The sequence below is a fragment of the Dasypus novemcinctus genome, chromosome 21, assembly GCF_030445035.2.
Source record: "Dasypus novemcinctus isolate mDasNov1 chromosome 21, mDasNov1.1.hap2, whole genome shotgun sequence".
Lineage (NCBI taxonomy): Eukaryota > Metazoa > Chordata > Mammalia > Cingulata > Dasypodidae > Dasypus > Dasypus novemcinctus.
In genome coordinates, this window is record NC_080693.1 from 85063743 (window position 1) to 85078437 (window position 14695).

Consider the following 14695-nt stretch of genomic DNA (forward strand, 5'->3'; position numbering starts at 1 on the left):
GGGCGGGGCCGGCGGCGGCTATAAGAGGGCGCGCGCGGGGCGCCCGCTCCGTGTCCGGCTCCGCGCGCCTGTCCGCCTCCGCCGTGTCCCCGCCGCCGCCGCTCGCGCCCCCGCTCCGGTCTGTGGTGCCGCCGGGACCCAGCACCATGTCGCTGTCCCGCTCGGAGGAGATGCACCGGCTCACGGAGAACGTCTACAAGGTGAGCCGCGCCGCCGCCCGCCCGCCGGGGGTCCGGGGCCCCGCGCGGGGTCACAGGTGGCCGCGCCCGCCCCGAGTCCCGCCGGCCTCCCTGCGCCAGGGGGGCGCGCGGGCCCCGCCACGGCCCCGGAGGCTCTCCGCCGCCCCCGCGCGCCCCTCCACGCGCCGCCCCGGCCGGGGACGGAGCCCGGGTGCGGGCCCGGGGAGCCCCGGGGTCTGTCCGCGCCGCGCGTCCCGGAGCAGAGCCGGGAGCCCGGGGAAGAGGGGGCTTGCGGGGTGCGGGGGCCCGGCCGCCCTGCGCCCCGGCGCCGGGCACCGCGGTGGCTGTCCCGGGTGCGTGGCGCCCGCGTGGGTACTTTTCCCCAGCAGCCTTTCCCCTCCACGAGGGGCGCACGGCGGCTGGGGGGGCCCGGGCGGGAGGGGGCGCCGCGGCTGGCGGGGGGGGCCGGATAATCCCGCGTCTTATGTAACGGTGGGGGAGAGGCTCCGTGTGGGAGGCTGACGCGCCTGCCTTCGCTCCCGAGACGTGTTAAGAGTCGGATTCGCATCCTTCGTCTGTGAAACGACAGGCTGAGAGCCGCAGCGCGCCCCCCTCCTGCCCCGCGGCCTCTCCCCGGGGTCGCTGGTGGGCATCACCCTGCCCCCAGAACCCCGCCCGCAGGCGCAGGCCCCCGCAGTACCTGGCAGGCGTTTTCCCCCTTGGGAAAAGTCCCTGCCCCGTGTTCCCCGCCTGCCCCTGACCAAGGGGGCTTATTACAAAACAGGGCCCGCAAGGGGGCGGTGGGCAGAGCCGCTGGCCCGAGGCCCGAGTGGAGGGGCCGCGCCCGCAGGAGCAACAGTTTCCAGTCGCGTCAAGCGCCCGGCTGTGCCTGCCGAGCCAGCGGCCTGTGACACCCTCGCGTCGCTCAGGTCCCTCTCACTTCACCCGAGTCCAGGGGGACAGGCTGTCCTGGAACTCAGCCTCGACAAAGCTTCAAAGTTGCAGCTTCGCCGGGTCACTTGGCGAGGACTGTCTCGGGGCCAGTTGGAGCTGATTCCTCTAGGAAGGGGTCAGAGTCCCCGGGTCAGGGTCCCGGGTGGCTGGGAGAAATCCCCCTCGGGGCTTCTGGGCGTGGCCCTGCCGGCCTGCCGGGTCCCTCCGGGGACAGAGCTGCCCGGGGAGGAAGGCTCATTAAGGTCTTATTAATTAGTCTCATTACTATTTGCTCGGTTTTCAGTTTTTCCGTGCTGGCTAGAAGAGCCTGCCTCCTGGTTTCCTGGCTTCTGCCCTGAACCCACTAGACACGAACTGGGGTGGAGAAACGAGGGTCCCTGGGGTGGCGCTGCCCTGGGGAGTCCTTACAAAGACGCTTGTGAGCCGCAGCTGCGGCTCAGCAGGTTCGCCCAGATGGGGCCGTGTCCTACCCAGAGGCCTCGGCAGAAGCTGCTGGGCAGGACGGGCCGGCGTGCTCGCGCCCTCTCAGCTCCTGTGCATGCAGGATTGGGGGGGGGAGGTGGCCCCGGGAAAAACATGCTGTCTGTTTTGCGTCCTGGGTGCCAGTGGGTGAGTGGGCTTCCCGTGGGAAGGTGTGGAAGTGCGCTGGTGGAATTTTCCAGCACTGCAGGTGTCTGCAGGCTGCCCACCTGGAGGCCTGCTGACCCAGTGACAGGCCATTGACATGGCCGGGGGCTGGGCAGGCTGCCCCTCTCCCCCTGGGTGGGCCTGACGGCCAAGCCTCTTGGGTCCAGCACGGCCCCTTCTGTCTTCTGTCACTGTGGTGCCAGGACAGGTCGGGCAGCTTTGGTGCTGGCCCGGCAGGGGCACGGTCAGGAGGTGGCCAGAGCCGGGCAGGTCGGGCCGGTCCAGGCTGTGGGCCTCCGACCTCCCCTGCCTGTGGCCGGGTTCCTGGGGGAAGCTCACGGGAGACGAGCAGCCAGCGGCGTCCCTGTGTTCTCTGCAAAGTCACCCTCCGGGGGCAGGGGCGGAAGCTCTCTAGGGACACCCCCTGCAAGGGGGCAGAGCCCAGAGCCCCAAGAACTGGAGCCTGGGCAGCCCTGGCCTCTGGGGACACCAGCCGCTCCCCGGTGGCCGGGTGTGCCCTTGGGGGAGCAGCTCTTAGCATAGGGTGGAGGTGGGGCGCCGTTTGAAGGGCAGCGCCCTTGGGAGGGCCTTCCCGAGTGCCTCTGGGTGCTGAAGCTTCTAGAGAAGCTAACCTCGCTTCCTCCCACTCGCCGTGTCTTGTTTGAGCCTGTACCTGATGGTGTTCCAGCACCTTCTCTAGGACCGGTGCTGGTGCTTGTCCTGAGCCCAGAGACATCCGAATGAAGCCACAGGGTGGCTCCCGTGGACTCGAGGCCCTGGGCCCTGAGCAGTGGGGGCCCCAAGCACAGCGTGTGCTGGCGGGTTCTGGGTGGGGCAGGGAGAAGCCCCCCCCTCCGCCGACTGGCCTTCCCAGCCCCCCTCCCACCAGCACCCCCCACCTCTCGGGGTGGGTGTTTCAGGGAGCAGCGGGAAGCCGGAGCCCCCACGCCCTTTCCCTCTCGCAGGCTGGCGGGCGCGCCATCAGCGTGCCGTCACCATGGGCGACAGCTCGGGGCATCCTGCCTGCAGACCTGGAGTGGGGTGCTGCCAGTCTGATAGGCATTTCCCTGGTCACAGGGAGCCTGCTGGGGGAGCAGATGGCGCGGGCGCCTGCCTCGCCAAGAGGCCCACCTGCGTGTGTGCTTTGGAGCCACGTCGGGGCACCTTAGGGTGCTCTTTGACCATCAAGAGCGTGGGTCGGCTGTGCCTCATGGGGCTCTGCCTGTGGCCCCCTCCCCAGGCCTTTTAGTGGAGGGCGTCTCCCTGGTGGTCAGGATCTGGCCCTGCTGCAGGGAGCTGGCCACAGCCCAGTGGCATCGGCTCGGAGGGCACGCCGTGTGCCAGTGTGCAGGAGATGAGGGGAGCAGGCTCATGGGGCCGTGACCCCAGCAGGTGTGCTTTACCCAGGGTGGGGGTCTGCCTGGGCTTGGCACAGGCGCGGCATGCGTGGCCCAAGGGGCCACCGTTAGAGGCAAGGTGGTGGGAGGGCGCCTTGCTTTTTTTGTTTTTTAGCTTCGTATCGTATATTTAATGTTTAAAAGTATAAACAATTAAAAATTGGAAAAAAATATATAGTTGAGTAAAGACATACATTTCTCAGGTAAACGTATTGGGTGGTTATAAATTTCTGCATTTTTCAACGTGTCACACGACGTATTTGGTTCATAGTAACACGGCCGTGCAGCGTTTGTTCTTCTGTGTCTGGCGTGCATCACTCGACATAACATTCTCCAGGTTCATCCATGCTGTCACGTGCTTCGTGGCTTCGTTTCATAACATTCCGTCGTGTGAATACACCACAGTTTTGTTTATCCATTCATCAGCAACGGACTGTGCTGTTTGCAAGGTCTGGCAATCGTGGGTAACCGTGTGCAGCTGTCTGCTCGTGTCGCTGCCCTCAGCTCTGGGTGCACACCCGGCAGTGGCGGATCATACCCACCTGCCCTGGCAACTGCCACGTGGTCCTGCGCAGCGGCCGCCCACGCCACGGCCCACTGGCAGGGACTAAGCGTTCCTGCCCCCCACACCACGCCGTAGATGGGAGCCTCCGGGGGCTGAGACCTGTTCCCAGGCCTGGGTGGTCCTTGCCGGGTGCTGGGGACAGTTGCCTTGAGGGAGCCTGGGGCGCTGCCCCCTTTGCCCAAGCCCGGGGCTGGCGGGGGGCCAGGGCCTTGTGCCCTGCATGCTGTGAGGGCCCAGCTCAGGTGGGCCACAGGCCGTGGGCGGTCAGGTACAGATGCCACGTCCGCGGGCCTGGTCGGGGGTGCCCGCAGCTGCCGCTGCCCCTGGTTTCCACCCTCCTGGGCCCCAGGCCCGCGGTGCTAGGACCCTCCTCGCACGGCTTCCCCACATGGCTTTCCGGCGCGGCCGCCTCACCCCTGGGGTCCCGTGGGTCCTCGCGTGTCCGTGGGCCTGGCCGCCTCCAGGTATCGCCACTGCGGCCGGCTGCCCACGCCCCGTAGTAGTGACAGCACGGGCGAGCCAGCACCTTCCACGCATCATACCCCACCCCCACCCCACCCTCGCCCCGGCTCTGATTCACTGCCGGCCTCGCTCTCCCACAGCTGCGAGAGGACTCGGGAGGGGCGGCGGGGACAGCTGCGTCCCCCCGGGGAGGCGGCCCGGGTTTCCAAAGACTTGCTGAACGGAAGGTCTGCCCATCCACCCGGGACCCTCCAGGACCTGCTTTGCGCCGTGGGTCCCGTTCACACCGTATCTGGGTGCGTTCCGCGCCTGGTTCTGGGCTCGCGGCGGGAGTGCCGCCCCCTCTTGCACCTGCTGATGGCCGTCTCTGGCCACGGGCGGGGGAGGGCATGGCTGACCCGGGCCGGCCAAGGGGGCAGCTGGGCAGCGGTCTGTCCTGCGTGTCCGGGGGTCCTGGGGGGTGGTGCCCATGCCAGGGTCAACCACGAAGCCCCAGGGCACGTGTAGGGGTGGCTGTGGGCGGGGTGGGCAGGCGGGGACCTGAGCAGAGCCCCGACGCTGGGGCCAGCACCCACGGACACGCCGGGGCACCTCCACTGTGGGACGTGGCCCCGGCGCTCTCCCTCGGCTGTGCTGCACCCCAGGCTGTAGAACCCGTCAGGTGTTAGGAGCCAGGAGGGGTCCAGCCCCAGCTAGCGCGCTGTGTCCTCCTCGTGCTGGGAGCGCGTCCTGCAGAGCCACAGGGCCGGTTCCCCACGAGCGAGTGTCAGACGCACGTGACGTAACTCGGCGCGGTGTTCCTAAAACTGCCTCCCCTTCAGCGTCGGACTCCGCTGAGCCAGGGCATCTGGCTGTTCGCCGGGCACCCACCCCCGAGTCCTCTGAGCTGGGGGTGGGGGGCTCGCCGTGAGCCGTTGGGGTCCCCGAGGACGTCTCCCGGATTCCCGCCCCGTCTGTTGCTGGCGCTTCCTTGGTCTGCCCGGAGGCGTCGGCAGGAGGATCTGGGCGCGGGTGGGATTCCTTCCGCAGGTGGGCCGAGTGCCTCGTGCCCTGCACGTCAGGCCGGAGGCTGGGCAGTGGCCCGGCCAGTGGGGTGCCCCAGCCGGTGGGGTGCCCGTGTGCCGTGGCCGGCGACAGCAGGGGCTCAGGAAAGCTCCGGGACTCCATAGGTGCTCACGCTGCAAGAAAACGGGCCCTCGAAGCGGCGAGTAACGTGGGGAGGGAGGTGGGGCGGTGGTGGAGGGCCAGCACCCCGACCCGGGCCAGCACCCCGTCCCGAAGGCCAGCACCCTGTTCTGGAGGCCAGCACCCTTTCTGGGGATCAGCACCCTGTCTGGGGCCAGCACCCCAACCTAGGGCCAGCACCATGTCCTAGAGGCCAGCACCCCGACCTGGGTCAGCACCCCATTCTGGACCAGCACCCCATCTCTGGGCCAACACCCATCTCTGGGTCAGCATCCCATCTTTGGGCCAGTACCCCGTCCTGGTGAGCGCCGTCCTTGTGCAGCTCGGTGGGGTCTGGGGGCCCTGTGTCCCACTTGCTCCCCTGCCTCCCAGCGTGGCCCTTGACGGGGTGGGGTGGGGGGGACGGATGCTCCTGCCTGCAGTGAGAGTGACCCGGGCCCTCTGCCCTGGCCGCCTGTCACCTGAGAGCCCCCGAGAAGGACCCAGGCCCACCCCCCTGGAGCCGGGGTCTCAGCTCCTGCAGGAGGGCTGTGCCAGGCACGTCTCCTTCACACGGGGTGGGGCAGAGGCCCTGGCTTCCTCCTCGGTCCCTCCTGCCCGCCCTGGGAGGGACACGGGCCGGCCTGGCGGGGAACCCAGAGCCTGGCGGCCTTGGCTGGTGGCAGCCCGGGGCATCCCTTGAGCCGGGGACTGGAGCCCGGTCTGAGGCCCCCCGCTGAGGCCCTGCCGGGTAGATGGTTGTGCTGTGTAGTGCCTTCGGGAGCCGGGGCCGGGCGTCCTGCCAATGACCTGGAGTCCCCTGGAGGCTGGCGGCCTCCGGCCCGTGCCCAGCCTCCGGCCCCCTTCCACGGGCGCCCCTCTCCGCTCCAGAGTGGGTCTGCACCAGGCGCTGAGCACTCGCTTCTGGCACCCACTGCCGCGGGCTCTCCTTTGAGGGGTCCTGTGGGTAGGGTGCGTTTTTTATGTGTCTGTGCCTGTTTTCTCCGGAACGATTGGAGAGGACCGTGGACTATTTCCTGGCCACAGGCAGCGTAGCTTCCTGGCCATGGTGACCAGCTCTTGGGGCAGGAGCTCCCTGAGAACACATAGCAGGGGCCCTGGCCCAGGCTCTGTGGCTGCTGCCTGCAGCTTCCGGGGTGCCCGGGGACCCCCTGTGTCCTGTTAGTGGCACCTGCCTTGACCTGTCCACAGCTGGGTCCCCACTTGCTTGCTGGCAGGGGGGTCTCCCTTCCCACGGGGCGGCCAGCCCGCTGGGACTCAGGCCATGGGGTTTTTTTTGGGAATAGGTGGGCCAGTGACCGCGGAACATTCCGGTAGGTCAAGCAGGAGTCAGCTTTGTTTTAAGAGGATGCCGCACGTGAGCTAACGACTGGTCTCCCCACGCTAGACGCAAGCAGGGGTGCACCCGGGCTGGGCCGTGCGGGTGGGCCGTCCGAGGAGCTCTCTGCTGTCAGGCGGATTGTTCCGGCGACGGCCCCCTCTCCGCTCTCAGCCAAGCGGCAGTCCCTTGCTGCTGACGACTCTGGCTGTGGAAGCGCACGGTGATTTCGTTATAGGAACAGCAGGCTGGGACCGCGGGTTCCGGTTCGGCGTGACGCAGGGCAGGAGGAAGGGCCCTCCCGTCCAGCCCCGTCTCCCTGTGCGCCGGGCGGGGACCGTGCCCGGGCTCGGGTCTTGCATGCCGGCGGGTCTGGGCAGTGTTCCTCTGAGCAGGACGGGCGATGGGCCTGGGCCGGACCCGGCCGCAGCCTCGTCGGACGCGTGTGTCCAGCCCCCGCGGAGCCGAGCAGACCTGGTGGGCGCAGCTGCCCCGGGGGAGGTGTCGGGCCCTCCCGGACTCGGGGAGCTCCCCAAGCAGCTGCCGGCTTCCTGGTGTGGCACCTCGCGCTGCCGACGGCCTTGGCAGACAACACCTCAGGGTCCACGTGGAGAGGGGGCCGAGCTGGGGTGCGCGACCGTCGGGGGCCAAGCCTGGAATCTGGGCCCTGCCGGAAACCAGCCGGCAGCCTTTCCTTCCTTTTTTAAATTGTGGTAAAGCGCACAGAACACGAGGTTGCCCGTTTTAGCCATTTTTATGTGTACGGTTTGGTGGCATTAACTGCATTTGCCACGTCACGTGCCATCACCACAACTTTTCCACCATCCCAAGCGGAAACTCTGCGCCATCCCCTAGGCGCGCTCAGCTGCCCAGACCTCCAGCTGCCTCTGGGCCCACGGGCTGACCTGTCGTGGACGCGCAGCCCACGGGCTGACCTGTTGTGGACGTGCTGCCCGTGGCTGACCTGTCGTGGGCACACCGTGCTGGCGGAATCGCTCACGCCTGGCTCCCACTCTGCGCGCACGCGGCCTCGCCCTGCCTGTCCGTTGAGCGGGTCGGCGAGCCTCAGGGGCGCGGTGTGGCACGTGCCTGCGACTCCCTCACCCGTCCTGCCTGTGTCCCGCAGGTGCATACAACACGCAGCATGGCCGGCTGCACACACGTGTGCTCAAGTGTGCACACAGGCGCCGACACGCCCACCCTGCACTTCCCCACTCGGTGTGCACAGCGGGGGGTCACTTCCCCATGTCAGCAGAGGAACTCTGCTTTCTGCTTGTGTCAGCGCTGGCTGGGAGGTGCTGGAGTGGGGCCACGGAACGAGCGGGTGGGCAGCGGGCCCGGGCCCTGGCGGGCTTCCTTCCTGCCCAGGTGCTTCCCTTGCTCCCCTAGTTGGGGAGGGTGCAGGGACTGCCCAGCCCCTTGACCCGTGCCGGCTGGACCGACCTGTGCCTGGAGCGAGCCGAGGTGGCCGACCTGCCAGCCCAGCCCAATGACAGCGCCCAGGTGGGCGCTCGCCAGGCAGGCAGCCTCCGAGGCTCGGTGGTGTCCCTGCACGCGGACAGGGGCCGCCTCGGTTCAGCCACGTGCCCCGCTCCGGGCTGCCAGGGCTCGGGGCAGCTGGAGGGGGCACAGCCAGCGTGGCAGGAGGCTGGGAGCCTGGCCCCGGCCCTGCCTGAGCTGGTGAACGGGTTGGAGCAGGGCCTCTGCTTCCTTACCCAGTCCTTTGGCAGGGTGTACCCGCCGTGGGGGTCCGAGAGCCCCCGGCAGGCCCCCAGCACCCCCTGGCCTGCGGGTGGTGTGTCGTGCCCGATACGGGAGTCGCTGCCCGTGTGTGGTATGGCACCCGGGGGGCGGCAGCAAGATCTGGGCAGATGGCGATCCCCCGGGAGTCTGACCCGGGCGCCGCACTGGGCGGGAGCGCTGCCGCCGCCACGGCGTGGACTGCCCGTGCTGGCAGTGCAGCCTGGAAGCTCTCCGGGTGCTCTGGGGCGCCCCAGAGCCTCCTGGCCCCCATGCGGGTGTTAGAATGGCTGTCCTGGGCGCTCGCCCGGCTCGGAGCTGCTGCCCGCATAGAGCTTGCGGTCTCCAGCCTTCATCCCCTTCTCCCACACCCCTTGGTGTCGGTAGTGAAAGGCGGGCCCCCTCTGCAGGCAGGACGGGGTCTGTGGGCTCTGCGGGTGCTGGCGGGTGGGAGTCCGGGTGGCTGGAACAAGCGGAAGTGGCCGGGCCTGCTGGCGAGCAGCCTCTGAGGGAGGCTGTCTGTCTGTCTGGCCATCGTTTGCCCCCGTGGGCCCTCCTGGGGATGCCAGCAGGGGAGGGGGCCTGGGATGGGTGTGGGCCTTGGTTTCCCCCCGGGCCAGGGTGCGGCCTGGGGAACCTGAGGCACGATGGGCTCGGAGGCCCTGAGAGACCCCTTCCTGCCTGTGCTGAGGTCCCGGAGGCTGAGTGACCGGGAGGGGCCAGGGACAGCGGCAGGCAGCGCCTGGGCTGGCGTTTGTGTGGCGCCGGACACCGGGCAGCACTGCCCGAGGGTGAGGCCACTCCCAGCCGCAACTCAGCGCCCGCCTGCCCGCCCATGTTCCTGGGCCGGGACGGAGGGGCAGCTGGAAGGAAGCGAAACCTGGGGTGGCGTGGCCTGCGGCCTGCGGGGCGGGCCTGCTGCGGGGGAGTGGCTGCGTGCCGCGGGGGCTCAGGCGGGGCCACCCGGGTGCGCTCCTGTGCAGGGGGCGGGGCCTTCGGAGTGCGGGGTCCCCCCTGGGGCGGCACCCCCAGACCTGGTGCCTATGACCTCGGGAAGACAGACCCTTCTGCCCCTCGGCGCACGCGTGCGCCCACACACGTGCACGCGCTGTGCCTGCACACACTTCTCCCTGTCCCTCTGCGCCCCCCGCCCCGTGCCCTCTGGAGGGCAGCGCCCTGCCCCTCTCCTGACTCAACCAACAAGCAGGCAGACGAGCCTGTCGCTTCCCGAAAACTGACCTCACTACTGCGGGGGCCTCGACGGGCGCTGGAGGGCGCCGCAGCGCTGCCCGGCGGCCTGGTGGCCTCTGTGTCCCCCACGCCGGTGGCTTGCAGGCCGGGGCTCGGGCCTCCCCGGCCGCCGGGTCGGCCTTGCGCAGCTGGGCGGTGCCTGAGGCTCCTCCGCCTTGGCATACCTCGGGCTCCTGCTCGGCCGCGGCGTGCCCTTCCCCCACCAGAGGTTTCCGTCGACGCTCCGGCGCCCTTACGCCACGTCCCGTTGTCCGTTCATCCCGGTGCCTCCACCTCAGGACACGCTGGAATCCAGCCCCTCCCCATTCCCGTTCCGACCCGAGCACCCCAAAGCCGAAGTAGGCCCTGGCGCAGGACCGCGCACCCTTCCCGGACCCCCGGCGGCCTCCCGCCCCGTGTGGAGGAAGGCTGCGCGGCTCCAGCCTCCGCTCCCGCGGCCTCCCCGTTCTTACTGCCGCCCCCTCCTGCCCCTGCTGCCCCCACTCTGGGTCCTCCGAGCTTCCAGGCCGCCCTGGCCTCTTGGCCTTGGCGCCTGCTCTCCTGCCTGGTGCTTCACGCGCCGTGACCACGTGCTTCTCCCCTAACGTCGGGTCTCTGCAGAGGCCCCTTCCCCGGCCTCCGTGGAGCGCTGTACCCCTGTACTGGTCAGCCACAGGGGCGCGGGTGCAAAGTGCCAGAAACTCTGTTGCCTTTTGTAAAGGTATCTGGGGTGAGCGCTTACATTTACAAGGCCCTCAGGAGTCCAGCTCAAGCTACCACAAGAGAGACTTTCTCACCAAAAAAGGGTGCTGGTCTCCGCAAGGGTTTAGCCTTCCTCTGCCCCCTGAGGCTCCGTGGGCCCAGCTTCTGGTCTCAGCTGAAGGCTGGCCGAGGGCTTGCCTCCTTCGGGCTCAGCTGCTCCGAGGGCGGCTGTAAGCCAGCGGGCCACGGGTTCCAAGCCGACAAAACTCTCTCCTCTGGTGTCTGGAGCTTCTCTCGTCACGTCTGTGTCCCCTCCGGTGTGTGTTCTTGAGCGGGTGTCCAATTACAGAGCCCACCAAGGGGCAGGGACTTAAACTGACTTACACCCTGCTGGAATCAAAGCCCCAGTCTTAACATAATTTAATCAAAGACATCTCAGCAGAAGCTAACGCAATTAAAGAGTATCGCACCCAGAGGAACAGACCAGTGTACAAACACAAGCTCTGTTTCTGGAATTCATAAATAATCTCAAACTGCCACACCCCTCCATGTCCCTTTTAGTTTGGGCTGACAGTGGTTTTGTTCATACAGATCTTGCGAATTGTCTGTTGGTTTAGCAGGCAGGAAGCAGGGCTCCAGGCCATCAGGCAGTGAGACTTCCCGTAAGGCTTTTCTAGATAACTGAATTTTCAGTCCTGACTTACCAGTTGCAAGTTCAGTTAATTCCTCAAATGGGGCACTGTCGTCTGGGGGCTAGGTATCCAGAGGCTTGGAATTTCTGGAATCAGTTTCTGGTTTCTTTGTGCCCAACAATTCAGTTCTCAGCTTATCTCTTTCATCTAGCATTTTACTGAAAGCTGCAAGAAGTCAGGCTGCATTTTCCACATATAGTTTGGAAATCTTGGCCAAAGGTCCAAGCTCGTAGTTTTCAAATTCTTTTCTTCCATATAACGTCGGGAGTCAATCTTGCAAAGTTCTCTGTAACTTAGATCACTTTTCCTTCAGTTTCCAACACTGGTTTCATCATTTCCTTCTAAGACCTCATCAGAAATAACTTCAGGCTCCATATTCCTATCAAGAGTCTCTTCAAAACAGTCGAGGCCTTTTCCATCATGCATCTCAAAATTCCTCCCCAAAATACCCTTTACACATTTATGAAAGTTTTAGAATTTTTGGTAACTGCATCAGACTGTACCGCACTCTCCTGCTACCAAACTCTCTTTTAGTCAGCCAAAGAGGTGCCGATGCAAAGTACCAGAACTCTGTTGGCTTTCATAAAGCGTGTTTATTTGGGGTGAAAGCTAACAGTTACAGGGCCGTGAAGAGCCCACCTCCAGGCTGCCTTTTCACTGCTCAGTTGCCCTGTGTTGGAGCAAGGTGGTGGGTGGTCTCTGCCTGCCCTCTCGGGCTTCCTCCATCAGTTCCTGGTGTAGGGCTTGTTTCTCCCCGGGCCTGCTTAGCTGCTCTGTTCTCTTCAGCTACAAACTATCAGGCGAATGGCTCAGCTGTCCCCGGGCTACAGCTGTCGGAGCCTTCTCCTTCCTGGCATGTGGCAAAGTTCTCTCCTCTGGCGTCTGTGGAGCTCTCTCTCTTCCCGTGTCTTCTTGAGTAAGTGTCCATTTATATCAGCCCACCAAGGGGGCGGGCACTCAGCCGGAGTCGCACCCTTCTGACGAGGTTGAATCAAAGCCCTAATCTACCCCGCCCCCGATGGCTCCCTTGTCTATTTGCTGGTTGTCTGAGCGCATTGTTTGTGTGCATCGTTTGTGCTCATGTCTGTTTTTGTCTTTGGGAGGCACCTGGATCCAAATCCAGGACCTCCCGTGTGGGAGGCGGGTGCTCAGCTGCTTAAGCCACATCCACTTCCAAAGCAGGTAATTCAGTCAGCTGAATCTAATGCGCTCAAAGCGTGTCACCCGGAGGAACAGATCCGTTTACAAACGTAATTTTGGGTTTCATAAATAATCTCAAACTGCCACAAGCCCCCTCCTGCTTTCTTGTTCCCCACGGCATCTGTCACCGTTGCTCGTAACATGGGGTGTGTCCTCAGCAGATGGCACGAGGTTGGGGCTTGGTCTGGTTCGGTCCCTGCTGCCCCCTGTACGGCCCTGGCACTGGGCTGGCCACAGCCGGTGCCCCGGGACACAGCCTGCCCACGTGGACACACCTGGGAGGTTTGACTGCCCCGGGTTTGCGGTCGGGGGGGAGCGGCTGGCGTGGGTTTTGAGCTGAGTGTTCTGGAAGGTGGGCGGGTTTGGAGAGCCCGGGCCCCAAATGCACGTAGGTGGCGGCTCCTCGCCGGACCTGCGCCGGGGACCTCACCCCCAGGGCCGGCGGAGGAGCGTGAGCGAGATGGGCTTCTGGCCCCTTCGACAGCCCTTCTCACCTGCCTGTGGGTCCCCCAAGCCGAGGGCAGGGCCCAGGGCAGGAGGGGCCGCAGGGGCTGGGAGGGGAGGCGCCCGGGCTCTCCGGGCTGCGGCGGCAGCAGCCGTCCCTCCTCCATGCTGGGTTCCTGGCTTGTCCCTGGAGAGATCAGATCCGCGTCCTCTGGAGCCCCTGAGGCCCTGGGACGTGCCGGGGATGGGTTTTCCAGCTGCCTTCCCCGCGTCCCTCTGGCTCAAGGCGCTCTGTCGCCGTGGCGCGCTGCTGGAGTTCTCGTTTGACCGTCGTTTGGTGCGCGCCTGCTTTCATGCCTTGTAATTAAAACGTTTGTTTGGCCTGCGCGGTGGAAATCCAATTTCCCTAGTCTGAGAGCTGCCGACAGCCGCGTCCAGGCCCCGTCCATCTGGGCACAGGGATCAGGAGCCCGGGGGACGGTTCATCACGTGGCGTTTGCAAACCGGCCTGCCGTCCCCTTGGTCGGCATCCACGTTTGGGAGTTGACGTGTCCGGGTTATTGGGGGGGGCCGCCTGGCCGTTGCCTCTGGCCGGTGGGGCCTGCGGGGTGGCGGCTCTTCTGCGCTCGGGATGTGCCCTGGTGCCCCCTGCGTGCCCTGCCAGGTTCGCCCGTTTCATCTACGGTCCACGCAGCCACCGCTTAGCGCCCCACCGCGGGGCCGACGCCGAGGCCCAGGCGCGTGATTCGCCCATCGGCGTTCCCCGAGGGGCCGGCTGCAGCGCTCGCGGCCCTGCCGCCGGGAGACACGAGACACGGCTCCACTGGGTTCTCTCTTCCGTGCGGGGCATGCGGGCGCCGTGGGGCCCGGCGGTGGTGGTAACGCCTCTCTCCTCTCCGCTTCCTTCCAGACCATCATGGAGCAGTTCAACCCGAGTCTCCGCAACTTCATCGCCATGGGGAAGAACTACGAGAAGGCCCTGGCAGGTGCGCAGCGCGCGGGTCGTGCGGGGGCGTGGCTTCTCAGTGCTGCACACGGCTCCTGCCTCGCCGGCAGGGTCGTCGGCACAGCGGTGCGGCCGATTCCAAACGGAAGGAGGCCTTCGGCTCCAGGAGCAGCACCCGGCAGAGGCACCCAGTGGCGGCACGGGCCTCTGTGCGGGGCCGAGGGGGGTTCCACGCCTGCCCGGGCCAGCATCCTCCGAGGGCGTCCCGTGGCGCCTGGGGACTGCCATGATGCCCTCCGGACCTGCATCCCTGAGGTCCAGGCCGCCCCCCTACGCCCAGCTCTGACCCAGGGGGCCGTGAGGCCCTGGAGCCCCGAGAGGCACTTCGCGGGGGACCTGCCCTCCCCGGGAGCCCCGAGCCCCTCAGGGCCAGCTCGGCTGCCTCGGGGCGCCTTGTGTCTCGTCATCCCGCTCCGGCCAGGCAGCTCCTCGTGGGCCGTGACGATAGGGACCCCGATCGCACTGAGGTTTCGGTAAACCGGGATGAGATGGCCCGCTTAAGAAATCAAGCGGAAGCAGGAGGCTGGCCGCGGCCTCGGGGCTTGTTAGAGACCGGCTCGCGCTCCAGGTCCTTCGTCAGGGCCTGTATTTCATCCTTTCCTGGCTGGATCTAATTTTCCTGGGGCATCGTGCATGCAAAAGTCATAAAATGGACTCTGTTGTTCCAGGGTGGTTGAGCCCCAGAGGCTGGGACCTGCAGTGCCAGCTGGTCCCACCGTGGACACCGGCGCTGGTCTTGCACGTTTCCGACCGACGGTGGTTTCTTTTCTTCCGACCATCTGTGTGTCGGACGCTGGTGCACCAGACTCCAGGGTGCCTCCTCCTCGCAGGGGTGGTGCTCCAGCGAATGCCGGGGGGGCAGGCGCTCCAGCCTCTCTCTCGGAGGGCCCGCCCCAGCTCCTGGGCGCTGAGGCGCGTTTCCTTCCAGGCCTTCCGCCGCCCGCTGGGTTCCCTCGGCCGCTGCTGGGGCCTGGGTGTGGAGAGCTGGGAGGCT

The 14695-nt window shown here is 66.4% G+C and overlaps 1 protein-coding gene across 2 annotated transcripts in view; it reads left to right on the forward strand.

Moving 5' to 3' along the window:
* BAIAP2 (BAR/IMD domain containing adaptor protein 2) overlaps nucleotides 1–14695 on the forward strand; it is a 64776-nt gene continuing 50081 nt past the window's right edge. For both annotated transcript variants that reach the window (XM_058284860.2, XM_058284861.2), the window contains exons 1-2: nucleotides 1–200; nucleotides 13606–13681. In XM_058284860.2, the coding sequence (XP_058140843.1) occupies nucleotides 147–200; nucleotides 13606–13681 (130 nt within the window). In that variant the 5' untranslated portion in view covers nucleotides 1–146. The remainder of the gene's footprint in view (nucleotides 201–13605; nucleotides 13682–14695) is intronic.